Source organism: Myxine glutinosa, chromosome 1 (genome assembly GCF_964187855.1).
Source record: "Myxine glutinosa chromosome 1, kmMyxGlut1.1, whole genome shotgun sequence".
NCBI lineage: Eukaryota > Metazoa > Chordata > Myxini > Myxiniformes > Myxinidae > Myxine > Myxine glutinosa.
This window is the reverse complement of record NC_136261.1, coordinates 206,475,301-206,498,807: the sequence shown is the minus strand read 5'-3', so window position 1 is coordinate 206,498,807 and position 23,507 is coordinate 206,475,301. Positions and strand designations below refer to the sequence as shown.

Genomic DNA, 23,507 nt, shown 5'->3' with positions numbered 1-23,507 from the left:
GTTTGCCACGGCGACCAGTTTATATAATAATTTGTTCAATAAGCGTGTCATGTCTTATTCCATTTGAGTGATTTCTAATACTCCTTATGTAAGATGTCATCGGAAAAACGCCAAGATTCCAGCTTCAAATTTCATACATTGCTTTGATTTCAGCAAATGAGCGTACTATCATAACTCAGGAAGTGTTTGTTTTACTTTTATGCACTCCTGTACCGCTGGATGGAATGAGTTGAAAACTGGTGATTGTACTCGGGGTATCGTGGGTTAAAAAAAAATTGTCGTCTCGGGGGCTAAGGGTGGGTGGGTGGGGGTGTGGGGGGGGGGGAGGACTCCAATTCTCTATGTAAATATGTATGGCATAGTGGCGCTCCTGGTGGGGGGATGGAGTATTGCAGGTCGTACTAACATACACCAATTCTGGGAGAATTATCCTGTCCATTAGTACAGGTTCTTCGCTAGTCGGGAAAAATGTATTGCCCACCCTGTAACTCAAATTAGGGCGTTGGGTAAAGTTGTGTGTGTGAGGGTAGGGCTTTAATTTACCAAAATTGCTGCGTTTTTACCAAATGTCTTTTCACTTTCATTACTGTTATTCTTCTTTGCCTTTTGTGCTTGGAATTGATTGTTTATTCAAATGGTACTTTTAAGCTTTTTATTCTTCCCAAAATTGTTAATGCTCTTGAGTTTTCCTGAACTGTGCTTTATGGTGTTTAAATATTTTAAGCCGCTTGATTGTGTGTTTAAAGGTTGTCTTATGTTTATATGTTTTGTTTTTGCCATTTTGGGTTTTTTAAAGAGCTAAATGACCTCCACAGCAGGGTGGAGCTTATTTTTGAACTTTTGAAATATGATCTTCTTACCCTCTCAATTTGTTCCTATATATGAAATAAAAATTCAGGCAAACTATGAGCACAATTGAACAATATGTAGGGGTAGCTCAATGATGGTAAAGTTTCTGATACCCCAAAGCTGCGGCCGCCCTTTTATTTCGCATACTACTGATAATAGATTAATTCTGTTGATAAATTAAGAACCCAATTTTAACTACTAAGTAAATTGACACTCTCTCCTATCATCATACACACAACATGCAATCATTGTGGTAAAATTAATTACTGGGAACACAGATAAAACCTTTAAGTTATAAAACTCTGTGCTCCATTAAATAAATAATTACAGTAGTAATATGTACATTGTACATACACAATATCTGTTATAATAAAAGAGTAAAATGTTCGTTGAGCTAGAGTCTGCTAGACAATAAATGCTAAAATGAGATGTAGCGCTGACCTGGGAACGCTTATCACCATAGTATCTAAAAGTAAACACTGTACATAGGTGTATCACAGAACACTATTTGAAAATAAAAACGAAGTTATCACAGGCTTTGCAGAGAATCACAGACACAATGGGTGTATAAACATGGTATAATATTATCACAGATTATAGAAGCATAATCATTGTGGTTCAAAGTTCTGGTTCATATCTATTGTCCAACCAATCATCCGAATCCCATTGTTTTGCTGATAAATTGATAATGCAAATTTTCCATGAATTTATATTCCAGACATGTTCAGACTTGTTTACTGTTTGGACTCAATGGACTGACTATGCTGACTAAGCAACAGCTGCAACACTGTTGCAGCAGTATGTTTGTGTAATTGCTTGAGGCATTGTGCTCACTGCTCAGTTATTAATAGAACTGTTTGAATTTTCTTGATTCTTAATTTCTTAATGCTATGTTCTACTTCTTTCAGATTCATATCTGATTGAAAATGGCATCTATGAAAAAAGCAACAAGATCTCAAACCAAGTTGTATCTCCTTGGCGACTCTGTGACTGAATTAAGTGGCAGCAAGTTGCCATCATTGCGTATGGCTCTTGGATTCTTCCTACATCACCATCTCGATCTGAAGGAGACCGTAAGACAATCTTCGGTTGTTACCATCACGGAAATAGCTAACTTTTGGAAGAAAGCTAGAATCCCAATGAGAGCTCATCAAAACTGCCAAACCAAGCTTGAGCAGACATTTGAAGAATGGCGTCTTCTGAAAAAGAACAAAGCGCGAACGTCACCAACTCAACTCGCGAGAGAGTCGGCTTTTGTTTCCAGGCTTGAAGACCTTTTTGATGTCGCTCACGCTGATGCTCTGACCAATACGTCAGTATTACAAGAAGACAAGGATTTCTTGTTAGCCCAGCGAGAAAAGTGAAGAAGGGGGTCGCTGGCTGGAGTAGATGTAAAGCTTGCTGCGAAGGAGAAAACGGCGTCCAAAAGAGAGGAGGAAATGCTTGCCAGGCGACAGCGAATGGAGCAAATGAAACAGTTAGCAGTTTCTACAGCTGAACTGATTTCATCTGGTTCTGAATCTGAAAACAGCTCAGCAGAAGATAGTGAAAAGATGGAAACTGGGGACAATGCAAGTGAGGGAGCTGCTGGAGGCATCACATTTCAGACACGAAAAAGAAAGAGGGGGCGAAAAACTGTCGTTACTGAAGAACTCGCAGCCGCTCTAGATCGCACAAAAGTGTCAGACCGCAAAGCCGTTTTTGTTATAGCAGAAACTGCCCAAAGCTTGGGACAGAACATTGATGAACTTGCTCTAAACAGAGACTCAATTCACCGACAAAGAGTACAACACCGAGTCCAGAGATCTGCAAATATAAAGGCGGAGTTTCAGGGTAACGTTCCCCTTGTTGTTCACTGGGACGGCAAACTGATCCTTGATCTAATTGGAAAAGAGAAGGTTGATCGCCTGCCAGTATTGGTTTCAGGGAAGGGAGTTTCTCAGCTACTCACAGTTGCCAAGTTTCCATCTGGAACAGGTGAGGCTCAGGCTGCTGCTGTCTTTGGAGCCATTGAAGACTGGGGCGTAGCCGACAGCATCCGAGCTATGTGTTTTGACACGACCAGCTCAAACACTGGTCGGATCGCTGGTGCCTGTGTCCTCCTAGAGCAGAAGCTTGAGAAGGAGCTCTTGTCACTAGCTTGTAGGCATCACATTATGGAATTGATAATTGGTGCAGTGTTCCAAGTGTGTATGGGATTGGGAGCCAAATCTTCTTCCGAGGTTCCACTCTTCAAACGCTTCCAGGAATACTGGGGATTCATAGACACGGCCAAGTATGAACCAGGGATTGCAGCTGATGATGTGGCAAGTCTAGTGGAAGACATAAAGCAAGGCACTATCGATTATGTCAACAAGCATCTTGAACAGAGTCGAGCATCTTGCCGAGAGATGATTATAAAGAATTCTTGGAACTTGTGATTGTCTTTCTCGGTGCTGCTCCTGCCAGAGGAGTGCGATTCATGTCACCCGGAGCAATGCACCACACCCGCTGGATGTCCAAAGTAATATACTGTCTCAAGATCTGGATGTTCAAGGCTCAATTCAAACTGACTCCTGAAGAAAAGAGAGGATTACGTGATGTGTGTGTATTCACAGTACGTGTCTATCTGACAGCCTGGATCTCTGCACCTCAAGCATCAGGTGCTCCTTACAGTGACCTGCTGCTGCTGAAGTCACTGCTTGAATACTCAGCAATCCATCCAGCCATCTCAAAGTCAACATCACGCAAGTTTTCCAATCACGTGTGGTACTTGTCACAGGAACTTGTTAGCTTGGCTTTCTTCGACAGTCGGGTCAGTTCGGCAACCAAGAGACTGATGGTGAGTGCCATGAAGAATGAAGAAGACCAAGATCAGGATCATTCCAAGCGAATCACTGTTGCTCTTGATTCATTCAAGGACAAGAACTTGGAAGATTTCATCACAGCAAGGTCAATGAAACTTCTGCGAATGATGGAACATCCAGATGGATTTCTCGCGGTTGATCCGGACTTGTGGGATGACAGACGACTACAAGCAGGCTGCAGAAACAGTCAACTCTCTAAAAGTTGTCAATGACTACGCTGAACGTGGAGTGGCACTCATTCAGGAGTACAGTGGGTTGATAACCCGCGATGAAACTCAGCTGCAATTCCTGCTGCAAGTTGTCGAGGACCATCGCAGAATGTACCCTGATAGCAGAAAACATACACTGTCCGGGATGCCATGAAAATAATAAATTTGGGGTTTGCTGGACATTGTCAGACTGATACTATGAACTCTGTCAGAAACTGAACAAAGAATTCACTATTAACGTGTTCAAAAATAAATACTGTGTTCAAGTGTGTTGTTTAAAATAAATTAAGATATAGTCTGATATACTCGTAATTCGTTGAATTTTTATAATTTTCATAATCTTTGAGGCCCTTGAGCTACCCCTAAACATAATTATTTAGTGCTCAAACTTCTTATACAGTGTTTCTATATTATATGGAACAGATTAAGGGGGAAAGACTTTCAAAAATAAAAATTTAGTTTTTATAAATTTTTTAAGCTCCACGGTACTCCACAGGGTAATAAGGAAGACTTTATAAGGGCCAAAGAAATCACATTTTGCAAGGATATACAAGGAATTTTGGCACAGGAGGAAGCCATTCGGCCATTATCTGTGCTACACCAACACAAGATACCATGACCCATTCACACGCAAGCTACCTCCAAGTCCTGCCAACGTCCCTATACCCCTCTATCTCCAATACATCTAGGTACCTATCTGATTCCAATTTAAACTCGTCTCCTGTTTCTGCTACCGCTATCTTTCCTGGGAGACCGTTCCATGCATTCCCTGACAAAGGCCCCAACCTTACTGCCGTCTTAGCTCTCATTATATATTTTCTCTCAGGCTATGCTCCATTCTGATGAAATGTCCAGGACACCATCACAGGATCAGTTTGATTGAGGGACCTGAAATTTGTCCTCAGGTTTTATTATACCAAAACTGCCAAGTTGCATGAAAATGACTGGCGAATGAAAACAAATTCTCAAAATTGGTTATTTGATATCGAATGCTGCTCTTGTCGAGCATTTGAATCGATCATAGTTGTTTTGTTTTGTTTAAATCAAATTTCATTCACAAATCAGATTGATCAGTAGTGCATGTGCAATCCAAAATGGCAGCTTTGGGAAAGTACGGTCGTGTTGAAAAAGCATGCTTTGATAACGAGACAATTTTCAATTTGTTACAATCAGGAGAATGAGCTACGGAAGTGAGTAGCTTGTCAATTTCAGATCCCTTTTTGTTTTGTGTATTTTTGACTCCTTGATCTCGCACAGGATTTCAAGGCTTTGACCATTCTGACTTGCTTCATATTTGTTGTAACTTTTTCTATTTTCATTGATTGAATCTTCAATGTTGAACATGCAATATGGTGAATGATTTTGAATCTTGTATTGCTAATGTTGATTCTCCCTGATTGTCTGAAGGTGGAAAAATGCTGAATTGGTGGGTTATTCTTAAGTTTGCCTGCACTTTTCCTTTCAGTGTGTTCACCCAGAAAGGTTAGACTGGAGTAAATCTGAAGTTTCGAGAGCTGACGTTTGTGTGAATGGAAGTTAGTGCGTCAAAGCTTCGAACTAAATCTGGCCGAGACCATGGATTAGTAATATGGAGTAAGTGTATGAACATTGCAAAAACAATTGGTGTGGTATAGCTTGCTTTCTGAGGATGCTATCTGCAGCGATTCCCATCACAACAACAATCACGTGACCTACCTTCTCAATGACACCAACCTGGTCACTACATGCCTACTTGCCTGGCCCATATTGAATATTTTATCGTGACCGCCAAAACTTTACCAAGTTTGAAAAGTATTGGGACTTAGTAAGTGCTAGTTACTATAGAATATCTCTGATTAAACCCTGCTTTTGACTAAATTTTTTTTGTCTCTGAACCTGGATAGATCATAAGGGCAATGAGAATCGAGAATCCCGGGCATGCTGCGCGTGTGGTGCGAGAGGCCGGGCGCTTGCGCACAGCCGGCGCCCTTTGTGATGTCGTCATCGCTGTTGGCAGTCGGCGCTTTTATGCACACAAGCTGGTGTTGGCATGTGTAAGTCGAACATTGGAGGCACTCTTCCGGCAAGCCAGCCTGCGCTACACGCTCGACTTCCTGCAACCCAGTACCTTCCAGCAGGTATGGGCATGCCGATGAGGTTTGTGTCATATAAAATTAGCTGGATGTGCATGTGATTTTGATTCTTTCTTTACCAGATACTCGACTATGCTTATACCGGATGCGTGGACGTTTGTCCTGATGAACTTCCGCGGCTGCTGCAAGCTGCCCAGTTGCTCCAGATCGATTGCTTATGTACACTCTGCTTTGGGTTAGCACGGCCTGGGGCTTCTGATGCTATCCAGAATGATGGCGAACCACCTTTTGACAACTCCCCTTACCCACATCGGGAGGTGGAGAGCGTGGCTCCGGCAGTGCAGGAAAGTGAAAGGGTGCAGTCCTATGTTAGCAGGCCATCAACTGAGTTTTCGACAGAACAAACACCTTCCGTGACAGCTGCTGGTAGTGTAGAATCTGTAGCCCCGAGGCCTGAGTTGCCAGACGTTGCACTGGCAGCAGAAGCGATGAAACGAGCTGGGGACACAGGAGAGACAATTTCAGCAGAGGATGATAGTGTAGCTCTAGGATTAACCAAGCCACATGCTCGTGAAGTCCGAGTGATGTATGTTGGCGGTGTGAACTTGCAAGTGATGCGTGGGGAGGGTGAAGATGAAGAAGAAGACAGAGAAGGCAATGATGGATGTGAGGATGGTGAGCACAGAGACGAGCATGACACACCTGCCACTACTGCAGCAAATGGAGTTAGGCAAGATGAAGGGTTTGGAGTTGGGACCGATTCTGCTGAGGCAACAAAGCTGGCAGCAGAGACAGTTGTAAAAAGTACAGAATTTCCAGGCCGTAGATCGGAGCAGGAACGTGGCGTGCAGTGGTCTTACTATGGCACCAAAGAGGGCAGTTCTGTAGCTTATTATGCATCAACCGAGCGCTTCCCTCCACCTCTGACCAACACCACATTCGTTACTGAGGGAGCAGCGGGAGCAATGGCACCCTTGCCCGACTTTTCTACATTGGTAGCACGGAGGCTTGGGGCAAAAACCTCACGGAGTCTTGGAACACAAGGTCTGCCGTTGCTACCACCTGCTCCTCCAACATCTGTGCTTGGAGTAATCACACAGCCACCACCACCACGCCCTGTCCATTTGTCCACCAATACCTCTGATGCTGGTGGACCTTCCCTGGGCATGCCCAGAAATTCTTCACCAGCCCGATTAGACACACGACCAAACTCCTCGGGTGCCGAATTTTCAATTGGATCATCTTTCCCCAATGCCAAACCAGAGAGCAATGGAACTGGGACGTGTCAGAGGCAGGATGTAGTTGGGGGAGACTACTTCTCTCCACTCAGACCAAAGCTGGAACCACAATCTCACCTGGACCAATCTGATGCGTCTCTAGATGGTGCCTCCCTCGACGTGGCCAATCATGAAACTTTTTGTGACTCACGTGGAGCTTCACCTGTAAGTTCTGAGGGTGGTGATTTTGGGAGGGTTGCCGCTGCGACCACTGGTGCCATCTTGGTGAAGCAGGAGATAGAAGCAGATGTGGATGGCATTGTTGGGGGTGAGAGAATTATACACACTGGTGAGAGTGGAGATGCAACAGCACGAAGGGGTGGTCGGCGAAAGCGTGGTGAACGAGCACCTCGACAAATAGGTAATCGATAAAAAAAAGTGTCACAGCTGTTCAATTGTTTTTTGTTTTTTTTCAATTTTTAATTGAGGTTTACACACTGTGCAGATGAGTGAGGATATGGAGCAATAGTTTCAAGGTGAGAGATACTTGGAAGTTTATCAATAACTTTGTCTTGTACTGATGTAATTTCAGCCTGACCACTTTCTTTTATCCTCCTGCATGCAGAACGGAGAGTGGCTTGTGAGTTCTGTGGCGCACGCTGCAGAGACGAAGCAGCTCTGCGTGCCCACCGCAAAGCACATGGGAGAGAGAGGCCTCATGCCTGCCAGGTCTGCGGGAAAACCTTCACACTGCGTCACCAGCTGAAGACTCACTACCGTGTACACACAGGTACTGTGCACATGAATGAGGAAATCTTACCTGTTGGTACTTTTCCAATGCAATTTATAATTTCTTGCAACCTGTTACCTCATTGCCTCACCCATCATCACCACCTAACCCACAAGAAATCCATTCAATTCCAGCGAACCTTTTTGTACAAAATCTCAACCCATGGAAGAGTGAAGGTGAAAACGGGCAAAAGGGCAAACGTACTGACGCTGCATCTGTGTGCTGCCCCACTAAGTAAGAGAACAGGTGAAAGAGGGGGTGGAAATGGTAACCTGCATGAAGAGTCGTGAGTGGCTGGGAAGGAAGGAGATTAATGGGGGGTAGGAAAGATCAAGGGTAGGGAATGGAGAATGGCATGAGAGGATGGAAGTGCATCGCGTTTCACCGCCAACTTCATCCCTCGGAGGGAAAAGTGGGATTGATCAGCCTCAGGAAGGTGGTTCCACAAATGGGAAATAATAGCAGCAAGTGTGGAGGTTTTCCAAGAGCCTGCACTTTGGGAGCTTTACCAGGAGGTTACTTGAGGAGAAAGGTTTTGGCCATTTAAGGTTATTGTTCTTTGTTCAAAAGTTGCATTAACTGTATGTAATTCATAGTTTTGAGAAATGCAGCATATTTCAGCAACTTTGAACAAATTTTTATTGATTCTTCTTGAAGGGGGTTGGCCGGCACTCAAAATTTGCTAAAATGCAACTTAAAATCCATCTGGCTCATAAGTTAATTTGGGAAAAATCTGGTGCCGAATATTTTTTGAGTTGAGACTATTATGTAAAGTGAAAGGCCAATCTCTAATAGATGCATGTTCTCCTATCGACTATCTATATCCTGTTAATGTCTTATTAATATGCATGCCCCAGACTTAATTGTCCTCCATTCAGCAATACATTGGATCGTACATTGGAGGAAGCAAGGTTATTTCGTTGATTTTTGTAATGTAGTTTCCCTTAAACAGCTTTTTAATTTGAATGAGCCTTTCACCATTTTGCATTTGGGCATAGGTTTGCGAGAATGCTTTCGCAGGTTTGCATTGGCGCACTCGTTCTCCTCCTTCTCCTTCTCCTTCTCCTCCTCCTTCTCCTCCTTCTTCTTCCCATGTGGGGTTGGCTCATGAAAGTTTTTGGCTCAAGTCTATCACGAACCAGCTGGCCAGGCCTGACGCTCGACCAAGCAGTTAGGGTTGGATTTTGTCCATGTTGCTGGCGATAGCTCGCCGATACCGTGGGACATTTGATATCTATTCGAGGGACGGCACACACATTGATGAAACATCGGGATGATCGTTTATAGCTGCGCCGGGATTTGAACCCAGGCTCGACAGCTTGGAGGCGAGTGTGTGCATCTCTAGGCTATCCTGCATTGGCATACTGTCAATGACTAAAATTATATTCTATCCAAGGCACGGTGGTATAAGCTGTTAGGGTAGCATGAGGTAAATTCAAAGCGAGCTGTTTTTGTTGATATAAAGTTGCTATTTCCAAAACCTACTCATGGATTGCTTTAATTAACAAGATGCCCATCACTAATTAGAGAGGAAATTGAAAAAAATAAGATTAAGAAAACTAAGTTCAGTGACATCAACCATTCACTTGCCATGTAAGTTGAGTGTGGTGAAAAAGAAACTTGTTTGGCTAAAACATTTACCAACTGCTGGCTAGAAATTAAAATTTCCAGTGGGACCCCAGCTTCTGTCACACAAATATTCCCAATCGATTGTCGGCTATATCAATCACTATTTCATTTGCATTTGCTTTTGTTGAATTCATCATTGCTTCTAATATTCTTCTTTTTGACAGCAGTATATTTGGGCCACAAAAGTTTCCAAAAGTCCAGAATCAGAGGGAATATTAAAAACAAATTGAGGTGGGTAGGACATCGTGCACCGTTAAAATGACCCCCATGGAGTCAAGATGTAACGCCACTTGTCTTTTTTTTCTTTGGGGACACCTGAAGTCTGTGGTTTATACCATTAGAGCACGTACTATAGAAGATCTACCCCTCACATCCTTGGTCACAAGATCCCAGAGCAGTTTCCATAACCATATGACTTCCCCAATGTAGTTTGGTCGAGTTTCTGACAAATAAAAGGTTGACCATATAAAAATATGACACCTGCGCGCACCCATAGTTAAAGCGTCGACTTGTATGAGTTGTTATAAGTACGACCCCCTCCTGGTGTTGGCTTGGCGGTTAGGGTGCCGGCTTGGGATCCTAGGATCCTGGGTTCGAATCCCGGTCGATTGCTGAATTAATGCCAGGGGGGTTGACTCAGCCTGTCATCCTTCTGAGGTCGGCAAATTGAGTACCAGCTTGCTGGGATGATGATCCCGGTGTGTACCCCGATTTAGAATAGGTACACCGTATCCCTGCGCATCGTAAGAGGCAACTAAGGGTTGGCGTCAGGAAGGGCATCCGGCCATAAAACCATTGCCTAAAACAGGGAACCATGATTGTCATGGGGCCCGCAAGGCTAACCCCTGCTCTAGTGGGGAAAAATGGCCTTAAAAAAACGATCATTCATATTCATTCATTCATCATTCGTATACCTCTCCAACCTCTACCACCGTCTCATCCAACAAAAATCATAAATTCCAACAATTGTGTGGTTTAGCCTTCACTCTTTTTTTTTTTTTGGTTGTTGCTGGAGACTAATCCTAATTCAAAAGGATGCTTGAAGTTTGCGTCATGCACTCTTTTTCTTTTGCATGATCTGCACTGCTTTTGCTTTCAGAAAAGTTTATCCTCTGAGTAATACGACGTCTTAAAGTATGCCGACATTTTTACTGTTACACGTTGACTCAAACAGCTTTAATCATCTGCCCACACGTAACACAAAAATGCAATTAATTTTAATGAACCGTTGCCATTGCTCCATGTATCACACGTCGGTCCTGCTTTTCCACCCTCGATGTGTTTCACAGAATCTATCAGGACTACTTTATTGGACCTGTATCAGCCTTGTTTCAAAAGAAGAAGCAGAGTTATTATGGGGCTCAAAGTGCAGTATTGGAAATGCAATGTCAATATAGACTTGAGATATCTTGGATGATAGAAGTTGAAGCCATTTTTGTTTTGTTTTTTGTTCTTCCATCTTAAGAGGGCATCAATGGAAAAATGCAATCTAATCCACAGGACCAAGGCTATTTCCCCTGTCTTTTAAGATATACCTCGTTCCCTTAAACACGGATTTACCGCTAATTCAATCTGATCTGGGTTTCCCTTAAACCTCGATTGAGAGAAAATACTGTCATCTGTACAGTTTTTTTTTTTCCCCCCCAGATGTGGGAAGTTCTTTTTCAGCAACCTTGTGGATAAGGTCGTATTCATCTATTTGAAAAACTGAAATGATGGGCACTTTTCCTTGGACATATTTGCTGCTTAAAAAAAGGATAATAATACAGCACATCCCTCACACCTCCAATTCCCCCCCCCCCCCCCCACTCCCCACTCCCCACTCTCCCTCCCTCTCTATATGTCAGTGTCTATCCTTTTTAAACGGCTTTAATTTCCTTTTCAGTTTTTTTTTTCCACTCGTTATTCAGTTGGGATTTTTATTTAATATCTGATGTACCACACTCGTTACTAAGTGTCTGTGCTGCCAAAGCAGCTTCCTGCACAAGGGTTGTACTGGGTAGTTTGCCAATGCCTTCCCAGAACTAGTTTAGACAGGAATTTGTAATTGGATTGGGGTGCTGGCAATAGCTTGACCACGCTACATGAAGGATACCTTGGGATCTTTAACGTCCATCAATTAATGTTGAAAGGCAGGACACCCATTTATAGGCCATGGGCATCTGCCGTTGTCCTTTCATTTCTTTCCGTGGAAGAGGTGTGACTAGTCTAACTGAGAATATGGATAAAATGGTATTTCCTACTGTGTGTGTAAAGTTGTCCACATGAACAAAGCTCATGGATTAGCATTGGGTACGAGTTACAAGCACTCAATTCTCTTGGTGGAAACGTGTCAGGTGACTGTGAGCAGCGGAGTAATTAGGCCAGTCAGCACAGCAATAGCACTCCAAGTCAATCCATAGCCGCATTTTTGTAAACACGTGCACTACTTGTCCTGAAATGGCGGTCTCCATGTCGGCATGAGGCGAGTCATGGCCAAAGCAAAATCTATTGGGAAGTCTCCCTTATACTGTGTTTTGTATCTAGCTTTGGTAAAAGCAAAGAATGTGTGTCCGTTCTCTGAGGTTAGATGGAATAAGTGTTGTGACTGCTTTGAGAAATGGCTACATTTAGATGGGTAAGTGGTGACATCGCCCAATCATAGTATTTCAATCATCATGCACTCTGCACATCACACTCCATATATTGCTGGCACATCACACTCCATACTGTGCATCACACTCCATATACTGTACATCACACTCCATATACTATGCATCACACTCCATATACTGTGCATCACACTCCATATACTGTACATCACACTCCATATATTGCACATCACATTCCATATATTGCACATCACACTCCATATATTGCACATCACACTCCATATATTGCACATCACACTCCATATATTGCACATCACACTCCATATATTGCACATCACACTCCATATATTGCACATCACACTCCATATATTGCACATCACACTCCATATATTGCACATCACTCTCCATATATTGCACATCACGCTCCATATATTGCACATCACGCTCCATATATTGCACATCACGCTCCATATATTGCACATCACGCTCCATATATTGCACATCACGCTCCATATATTGCACATCACGCTCCGTGGACTGCACATCACGCTCCGTGGACTGCACATCACACTCCGTGGACTGCACATCACACTCCGTGGACTGCACATCACACTCCGTGGACTGCACATCACACTCCGTGGACTGCACATCACACTCCGTGGACTGCACATCACACTCCGTGGACTGCACATCACACACCGTGGACTGCACATCACACACCGTGGACTGCACATCACACCATGGACTGCACATCACACCGTGGACTGCACATCACACTCCGTGGACTGCACATCACACTCCGTGGACTGCACATCACACCCCGTGGACTGCGCATCACACCGTGGACTGCGCATCACACCGTGGACTGCGCATCACACCGTGGACTGCGCATCACACTCTGTGGACTGCGCATCACACCGTGGACTGCGCATCACACCGTGGACTGCGCATCACACTCCGTGGACTGCGCATCACACCGTGGACTGCGCATCACACTCCGTGGACTGCGCATCACACTCCGTGGACTGCGCATCACACTCCGTGGACTGCGCATCACACTCCGTGGACTGCGCATCACACTCCGTGGACTGCGCATCACACTCCGTGGACTGCGCATCACACTCCGTGGACTGCGCATCACACTCCGTGGACTGCGCATCACACTCCGTGGACTGCGCATCACACTCCGTGGACTGCGCATCACACTCCGTGGACTGCGCATCACACTCCGTGGACTGCGCACCACACTCCGTGGACTGCGCACCACACTCCGTGGACTGCGCATCACACTCCGTGGACTGCGCATCACACTCCGTGGACTGCGCATCACACTCCGTGGACTGCGCATCGCACTCCGTGGACTGCGCATCGCACTCCGTGGACTGCGCATCGCACTCCGTGGACTGCGCATCGCACTCCGTGGACTGCGCATCGCACTCCGTGGACTGCGCATCGCACTCCGTGGACTGCGCATCGCACTCCGTGGACTGCGCATCGCACTCCGTGGACTGCGCATCGCACTCCGTGGACTGCGCATCGCACTCCGTGGACTGCGCATCGCACTCCGTGGACTGCGCATCGCACTCCGTGGACTGCGCATCGCACTCCGTGGACTGCGCATCGCACTCCGTGGACTGCGCATCGCACTCCGTGGACTGCGCATCGCACTCCGTGGACTGCGCATCGCACTCCGTGGACTGCGCATCGCACTCCGTGGACTGCGCATCGCACTCCGTGGACTGCGCATCGCACTCCGTGGACTGCGCATCGCACTCCGTGGACTGCGCATCGCACTCCGTGGACTGCGCATCGCACTCCGTGGACTGCGCATCGCACTCCGTGGACTGCGCATCGCACTCCGTGGACTGCGCATCGCACTCCGTGGACTGCGCATCGCACTCCGTGGACTGCGCATCGCACTCCGTGGACTGCGCATCGCACTCCGTGGACTGCGCATCGCACTCCGTGGACTGCGCATCGCACTCCGTGGACTGCGCATCGCACTCCGTGGACTGCGCATCGCACTCCGTGGACTGCGCATCGCACTCCGTGGACTGCGCATCGCACTCCGTGGACTGCGCATCGCACTCCGTGGACTGCGCATCGCACTCCGTGGACTGCGCATCGCACTCCGTGGACTGCGCATCGCACTCCGTGGACTGCGCATCGCACTCCGTGGACTGCGCATCACACTCCGTGGACTGCGCATCACACTCCGTGGACTGCGCATCACACTCCGTGGACTGCGCATCACACTCCGTGGACTGCGCATCACACTCCGTGGACTGCGCATCACACTCCGTGGACTGCGCATCACACTCCGTGGACTGCGCATCACACTCCGTGGACTGCGCATCACACTCCGTGGACTGCGCATCACACTCGGTGGACTGCGCATCACACTCGGTGGACTGCGCATCACACTCGGTGGACTGCGCATCACACTCGGTGGACTGCGCATCACACTCGGTGGACTGCGCATCACACTCGGTGGACTGCGCATCACACTCGGTGGACTGCGCATCACACTCGGTGGACTGCGCATCACACTCGGTGGACTGCGCATCACACTCGGTGGACTGCGCATCACACTCCGTGGATTGCGCATCACACTCCGTGGACTGCGCATCACACTCCGTGGACTGCGCATCACACTCCGTGGACTGCGCATCACACTCCGTGGACTGCGCATCACACTCCGTGGACTGCGCATCACACTCCGTGGACTGCGCATCACACTCCGTGGACTGCGCATCACACTCCGTGGACTGCGCATCACACTCGGTGGACTGCGCATCACACTCGGTGGACTGCGCATCACACTCGGTGGACTGCGCATCACACTCGGTGGACTGCGCATCACACTCGGTGGACTGCGCATCACACTCGGTGGACTGCGCATCACACTCGGTGGACTGCGCATCACACTCGGTGGACTGCGCATCACACTCGGTGGACTGCGCATCACACTCGGTGGACTGCGCATCACACTCGGTGGACTGCGCATCACACTCCGTGGACTGCGCATCACACTCGGTGGACTGCGCATCACACTCGGTGGACTGCGCATCACACTCGGTGGACTGCGCATCACACTCGGTGGACTGCGCATCACACTCGGTGGACTGCGCATCACACTCGGTGGACTGCGCATCACACTCGGTGGACTGCGCATCACACTCGGTGGACTGCGCATCACACTCGGTGGACTGCGCATCACACTCGGTGGACTGCGCATCACACTCGTTATGTTGCACATCACTCTCGTTATGTTGCACATCACTCTCGTTATGTTGCACATCACACATTATATTGCACATCACACATTATATTGCACATCACACTCATTATATTGCACATCACACATTATATTGCACATCACACTCATTATATTGCACATCACACATTATATTGCACATCACACATTATATTGCACATCACACTCTATATTGCACATCAATAATAATAATAACTAGAACTGCCACTTTAAAACTGCTGGCAGTGATGACCGGTTTACTCGCACCCACTTTTGATGCAACCCCACTGTTGATACAACCCCACTTTTGATACAACCCCACTTGTGATACAACCCCACTTTCATTGGACATGCTTTGACAAGCAAGGGAGGGCCCTTGGATACAACCCCGACACACACACACACACACACACACACACACACACACACACACACACACACACACACACACACACACACACACACACACACACACACACACACACACATCCCCCCTACCCCCTCCCACACACACACCCACACCCCTCCCCCCACATGCACACCCTTCCAAACACACACACACACACATCCCTCCCCCCCCCACACACACACACACATCCCTCCCCCCACACACACACACACACATCCCCCCTACACACACACACACACACACACACACACACACACACACACACACACACACACACACACACACACACACACACACACATCCCCCCTAACCCCACCCACACACACACACACACACAACCAACCTCCCCCCCCCCCCCCCCACCTACACACAAACACACACACACATCCCTCCACCCCCCCACACACACACATCCCCCCTACACACACACACGCTTATTTTTCAAGATAAGCAGGTTGCAAGGTCAGACATATATATGGTGGCGGCCATCTTGGATTTTGACGTGGCGACCCAATTTTCGATAGCGTTCTTCCTTGTGCCTAGATACACCCACACACCAAATTAGAAGTTGCTACTTCGCTTATTTTTCAAGATATGCAGGTTGCAAGGTTCAGACATACATGGTGGCGGCCATCTTGGATTTTGCCGTGGCGACCCAATTTTCAATAGCTGGCGCATGCGCAGATGGGTTGCACTGCGATGCCACTGAAAAGCGACTGAGAAAACCGCGCATGCGCAGATCGCGGACATGATTCATTTCGATTTATATCTTTATTTAATTTCCGAAAAGACGTCTGAATTCGAAAATCGCGTGATGACGTCACGACGTAAATGCATTTCTTCATATAACTTCAGATCGGCTGGATGGATTGTGACGAAATAAACGGCATCGTGTAGGGCATTTATTTTCGCAAATTTCAAGACCAATTACGACCATGACAGCCATTTCCTTCTCGCACAGCACCTTACGTAATATGTGGATGGATGTTTGCATATGCGCAAATGGGCCATTGTATTTTCGTGTATTACGGACGCGCCTTGATGGGCTTACTTTCAGTGAAATACGATCGAGTTAAAAATAGTCAGAATTTGAGCAAATCTGTTTCATTCGTTTGTTAATATGCCTCATCTATTGACAAATATGCAATTATAATTTTTTTTGCGGTTCAAATGACCGCGGGAGATCGCGTTATCGTGAGCACGTTCTGGATAGACAAAATGGTGTGTTTCTTCTTCTTTCAACAATAAAGACTTATAGCTTCGCGACCGTACATCCAATCATCTTGAAATTTTGCACACTTGTTAATCGTCATGACTTCTACTACAGTATGAAGTTTCACGTCGATCAATAAAGCGATTCAAGAGATATCCATTAAAAATAAAATCAGTTTAATTAACGATATCTGCCAAACCACGTGACCTATCGCAAATTCTAAAATGGCATTTTAGTAGACTGACATGCTGAACAGATCTGTGAATTTTCTCCTCGATTGGATCAAAAATGAGGGAGGAGCTAGGTTTTAAAGGTTCATGCGTAAAAACGTCATAACTCTGAAACCATGTGTCGGATGATGTCGTGCTCGCTGACTTTTTTGTTCGTCATGAGTATGCGATTCTGCTTGCAAAGTTTGGCCTCGATCTGTTCAGCCGTTGCAGAGAAAAAGGGATTTTCGTGTTTTCACGAAAAACAAGATGGCGGCCGAACCACGTGACCTGCGACGTCATAATTACCATTAAAATATTCTACAGACCGAGTCCCTCCTATGGTGAAAATTTTATCTCAATAGGCCCTATTATTGCAGAGAAAATGTTTTTTAAAGGAAATTAAAACTTAAAATGGCAATCGCACTGATGTCGGATGATGTCGTGGCCTGGGGGGACAAAATGGTGTGTTTCTTCTTCTTTCAACAATAAAGACTTTAGCTTCGCGACCGTACATCCAATCATCTTGAAATTTTGCACACTTGTTCCACCCGATGAGAGCTACATTGCATTAAAAATTCAAGTCGATCCATGCAGTGGTTCAAGAGTTACAAGCTTTTTAAAATTTAACTTCCATTATTTATTGCGGCCAAACCATGTGACTTATCAAAACGTCTCAAGTAACGATGAAACATCCCCCCATGTGGAACATTTGTGTAAAGTTTCCACTCGATATCTCCACAAATTATGGAGGTGATTCCATTTCTAGTTTGAAATTTTAAAACGTCATAACTCTGAAACCACGTGTCGGATGACATCGTGCTCGCTGACTTTTTTGTTTGTCATGGGTATCCGAATATGCATGCCAAGTTTGGGCTCGATCCGTTCAGCCGTTGCGGAGAAAAAGGGTTTTTTGTGTTTTTTCACGGAAAACAAGATGGCGGCCGAACCATGTGACGTATGACTTCGAAAATTTTCGCATTCTGAGTTTTTTTTAACTAAGCATCTGGGGAAAAAATCTCATTTTCGGGGGAGAAAAACTGTGTTTGACGAATTCTAACCTCTTAACGTTAGCATTTTTGATATACTCAATACACATGTTTTTTGTTCCCATTGCAGAGTTCTTTAGAATGAGCCATTCCTCAAATTTTTCCATTGAGCCGTTTCGGAGATACAGAGGGGCAAAGTTGAAGGTGTTTTACAAGATGGCGCCCATACCACGTGACCTATGACGTCATCATTAGCATAAAAAAATTATACGAGCCTAGCCGATCATTTGATGAAAATTTCCTGTCAATCCGACCAGCGGTTGCTGAGAAACTTAATTATGAAGTTTTCGGAGGTGCAAAATAGGGTGGAAGAATAATAATAATAAGAAAAACTCTAGCAGTAATAATAGGTTACTCTCCATTTATGGAGAGTAAACCTAATAATTCATTTATTTTGTATAGCGCTTTTCATGAAGCCCAAAGGCGCTTTGACAGAGTGCAAAACATAATGCATAACAAAACATGAAAACAACAATTGCAAAAAGACAAGAATCAATAGGGAAATATTTAAAGCAAAAGGAGGGAGAAGGAGAAGTGATAGTCAGGGGTTAAATGCTGTGGGTTGAATGTTGAATGCAGTGTTGAACAGGTGGGTCTGGAGTGATGTTCTGAATGTGGTGAGTGAGGAGGAGTCTCTGATGGTGTGAGGTAGTGAGTTCGAGAGGGTGGGAGCAGCGATGGAGAAGGCCCTGTCCCCCCAGGATCTGAATTTGGTCCGGATGGGGGGGGGGGGGGGGGGGTCAGCAGGTTGGTACCAGCAGAGCGGAGGTTGCGGGTGGGAGTGTGTCTGGAGAGGAGGTCAGCCAGGTAGGATGGGGCCAGGTTATGGAGAGCTTTGTAGGTCAAGAGGAGGATTTTGTACTGGATTCTCTGGGAGATGGGGAGCCAGTGAAGCTTGTAAAGGACGGGGGTGATGTGGTCACGGGTCCGGGAATGGGTGAGTAGACGGGCAGCGGAGTTCTGAATGTATTGGAGTTTATTGGTGATTGTTGAGGGTGAACCATAGAGGAGGCTATTGCAGTAGTCCAGACGGGAGGTGATGAAGGCGTGGATGAGGGTTTCTGCAGCCGTGGAGGAGAGGGATGAGCGGAGACGGGTGATGTTTTTCAGGTGAAAGAAGGCTGTCTTTGTGATCTGTTTAGTGTATTTGTCGAAGGAGAGGGTTTGGTCAAAGATGACGCCAAGATTCCGGATGAGAGGGGAGGTGGATACTGGGATACCGTCGATGTTGAGGGCAAAGTTATGGGTGGATTTTGTGAGCGTTTTTGGGCCAATGATGATTATTTCAGATTTATCACAGTTAAGTTTGAGGAAGTTGATTTGAAGCCAGGATTTTATTTCAGAGATGCAGTTTGTCAGGATAGAGTGGGTGTCGGTGGAGACAGACTTCGTGGAGATGAAAAGCTGGATGTCATCGGCGAAGCAGTGGAATTGGAGACCATGACGGCGGATTAAGTGACCGAGGGGGGACAGGTAAAGGATGAAGAGGAGGGGGCCAATAACTGAACCTTGGGGGAGGGGAGCAGTGGGGGATTTGCAGTTATTGATGGAGATGAACTGGCGTCTGTCAGAGAGGTATGATTTAATCCAAGAGAGGGCAGTGCCGGTAACGTTAAAGGTGGATTCAAGTCGGGTGAGGAGGATGGTGTGATCGATGGTGTCAAAGGCAGCGCTGAGGTCGAGGAGGACGAGAATGTTGAGGTTGCCAGGGTCAGAGGAGAGGAGAAGGTCATTGGTGATTTTGAGGAGAGCAGTTTCAGTACTGTGGTTGGAGTGGAATCCGGATTGGAATGTTTCATCCAGGTTATTGGCAGAGAGGTGATGTTTGAGTTGAGCGGCTACAGCGCGTTCCAAAACTTTTGACAGAAAGGGTAGGTTGGAGATGGGTCTGAAGTTATTTAGGGTGTCAGGGTTTAGACCAGGTTTTTTTAGAATGGGGGTAACAGCAGCAATTTTGAGGGATGGTGGGACGATGCCTGTAGACAGGGAGGAGTTTATTGTTGCAATGATAAGTGGAGAGAGAGCAGGGAGGGAGGCCTTGACAAAGCTGGAGGGGATGGGGTCAAGAGTGCAGGTGGCAGTTTTCATTCCTATGAGGAGTTCAGAGAGGTCAGTAGGGGAGACCGGGGAGAATTGAGACAGGGGAAGGCAGGATAAGGGGGGGCAGGTGGTTGGAGGGGGAGCGGGTGTGGCGGTGGTCAAGCTGTTGTAGATGTTGTCAATTTTGCGTTGGAAGAAAGAAAGGAAGGAGATGCAGTTGTCTACTGTAAATGACTGGGTGGTGGTGTCCAGGGGAGGAGTTTGTTTATTGTCGAGAAGAGTGCTTTTGGGTTTCCGGAGCCAGAGTGGATAATTTGAGAGTTGTAGGCGGAGCGGGCGTGGGAGAGGGCATCTTTGTAGTGTTGTAGGTGGTCCTTGTAGGCTTGGGAGTGAACTGTAAGACCTGTTTTATTGCGGAGTCTTTCAAGTTGGCGAGCACGAGTTTTCATCAGGCGGAGTTCAGGGGTAAACCAGGGAGCAGAATGGGTGAAAGAAACTGTTTTGGTTTTTACAGGCGCAAGCTGGTCAAGGCAGGAGGAGAGAGTGTGGTTGTAGTAGTCAGTGAGGTCGGAAGGGGTGTGGAGGTCAATGAAGGGAGAAGTGGACATTTTTTCAGAGAGGGTGGATGAGAATGAGGTAGGTGAAAGAGCGTTTAGCTTACGGAAGTTGATAGTGCGATAATGTCTTGGTTTTGGGGTGGGGATGTTGATGGTCATAGTGATGGCTAAGTGGTCAGAGAGGGTGAGGTTGGAGCCAGAGAGATGGTGCAAAATTAATCCAGTGGAGCAGACAAGGTCAAAAATGTGACCACGGATATGCGTAGGAAAGTTGACATGTTCAGTGAGGTTAAAGCAGGTGAGTAAATCAGTGAAGTCAGTGGTTATTGTGGAGTCAGTGGAGTCCATGTGGATATTGAAATCACCAAGGAGGAGGATTGAGGGGGAGAGGGAACATAGCTGGGTCAGAAAGTAGGAGAAGTCAGACAGGAATGATGGGTGTGGTTTGGGAGGGCGGTAGACGACAGCCATGACTGACTGCGTGCGACCAGAGAGTTTAAAAGCCAGGTGTTCAAAGGATGGGGATGAGGCTGGTCCTGATGTCTTGACGGTGGATAACGGCAATTCCACCACCTCGGCCCTCCGAGCGTGGTTTATTGACGTCGGAATATCCATTGGGTGTGGTGAGGTTGAGCGTGTCGTAGTCCAGTGGTTGTTGCCAGGTTTCGGTGAGACAGAGAAAGTCCAGTTTGTTATCCAGGATGTAGTCGTTGAGGATGAGGCATTTGTTGTTGAGGGACCGGGTGTTGAACAGGGTGAGCTTGATGTTGTTTTGAACAGCGGGGATGAATTCAGGTGATTTAGCCAGGGTTCGCAGGCAGGAGGTGCGATTTTGTGCGTTGCCGTGACTAGGTGCGCTGGGACGATGAGTGGGAGTGCGCTGAGCCTACCAGAGGACGGGGATGGAGTGACCTGATTGTACATATACAAACTTACGACCGGAGCCACGGTGAATGTACCTGGGTCGTCGGAGGAGTCCATTTGATTTGATGGCAGAGATGCATGATGGGGTGGAGCGGGTATTGAGCAGAAGGAGCCTTGCGGCGGAGTACGGCAGAGCCATGCCAGGCAGGAGCGGAGAGACGAGACGAGGCCAAGGTTGAGGAGGTGAAACAATGGTCCCAATCTACGGGAGCGGGCCCGAGGAAACGAAGGAGCCAGGTAGGTGAAGCCAGGAGCAGAGTCGGGACCAAGCAGAGGGCAGACAGGAGCAAAGAGACGATCACGAGGCCAAGGTTGAGGAGGTGAAACAATGGTCCCAACCCACGGGAGCAGGCCCAAGGAGACGAAGGAGCCAGGTAGGTGAAGCCAGGAGCAGAGTCGGGACCAAGCAGAGGGCAGACAGGAGCAAAGAGACGATCACGAGGCCAAGGTTGATCACGGCAAAGCGGGAAATGCAGCGGCAATCAACCGCCGCCGCTACAAATCAAGATCACGGCGGCAAAACCGCCGCCACACCGCTGCGAAGGACACAACCCACGAGAGCGTGCCCGAGGAAACAGCGAGCAGGCGAAGGAGCCGGGTAGGCGAAGCAGGGAGCAGAGCCGGGACTATGCGGAGGGCAGACTCAATGGCCAAAAAATCCGCACGACCACCAAAAAAGCAAGCCACAGACAGTGGCCCAGTCGAAGAAGCGGCGAGCATGTGACGCCTGCGTCCTCTTCAGACCGGACCGGAAGCGGAAGTTATTAGTTATATAACATCACACATTATATTGCACATCACACTCATTATATTGCACATCACACATTATATTGCACATCACACATTATATTGCACATCACACATTATATTGCACATCACACTCATTATATTGCACATCACACTCATTATATTGCACATCACACATTATATTGCACATCACACTCATTATATTGCACATCACAGTCTATATTGCACATCACACATTATATTGCACATCACACTCATTATATTGCACATCACACATTATATTGCACATCACAGTCTATATTGCACATCACACTCATTATATTGCACATCACACTCATTATATTGCACATCACACATTATATTGCACATCACACTCATTATATTGCACATCACACTCATTATATTGCACATCACACATTATATTGCACATCACACTCATTATATTGCACATCACACTCATTATATTGCACATCACACATTATATTGCACATCACACATTATATTGCACATCACACTCATTATATTGCACATCACAGTCTATATTGCACATCACACTCATTATATTGCACATCACACATTATATTGCACATCACACATTATATTGCACATCACACATTATATTGCACATCACACTCATTATATTGCACATCACACTCATTATATTGCACATCACACATTATATTGCACATCACTCCCCATATGCTGCACATCACTCCCCATATGCTGCACATCACTCCATATGCTGCACATCACTCCATATGCTGCACATCGCTCCATATGCTGCACATCGCTCCATATGATGCACACCACTCCATATGCTGCACAACACGTTCCATGTACTGCACACCACACTTCATATGCTGCACAACACGTTCCATGTACTACACACCACACTTCATA

The 23,507-nt window shown here is 46.6% G+C and overlaps 1 protein-coding gene across 2 annotated transcripts in view; it reads left to right on the top strand.

The window, feature by feature from the left end:
- The window catches only part of LOC137432984 (uncharacterized), a 102,297-nt gene that overhangs the window by 36,168 nt on the left and 42,622 nt on the right, over nucleotides 1-23,507 (top strand). Inside the window, exons 2-5 of one of the 2 annotated variants that reach the window (XM_068125360.2) lie at nucleotides 5,370-5,497; nucleotides 5,788-6,021; nucleotides 6,099-7,614; nucleotides 7,819-7,983. In XM_068125360.2, coding sequence (XP_067981461.1) covers nucleotides 5,800-6,021; nucleotides 6,099-7,614; nucleotides 7,819-7,983 — 1,903 coding nt within the window. In that variant the 5' untranslated portion in view covers nucleotides 5,370-5,497; nucleotides 5,788-5,799. The remainder of the gene's footprint in view (nucleotides 1-5,369; nucleotides 5,498-5,787; nucleotides 6,022-6,098; nucleotides 7,615-7,818; nucleotides 7,984-23,507) is intronic. The other variant, XM_068125355.2, reaches the window with a different exon arrangement.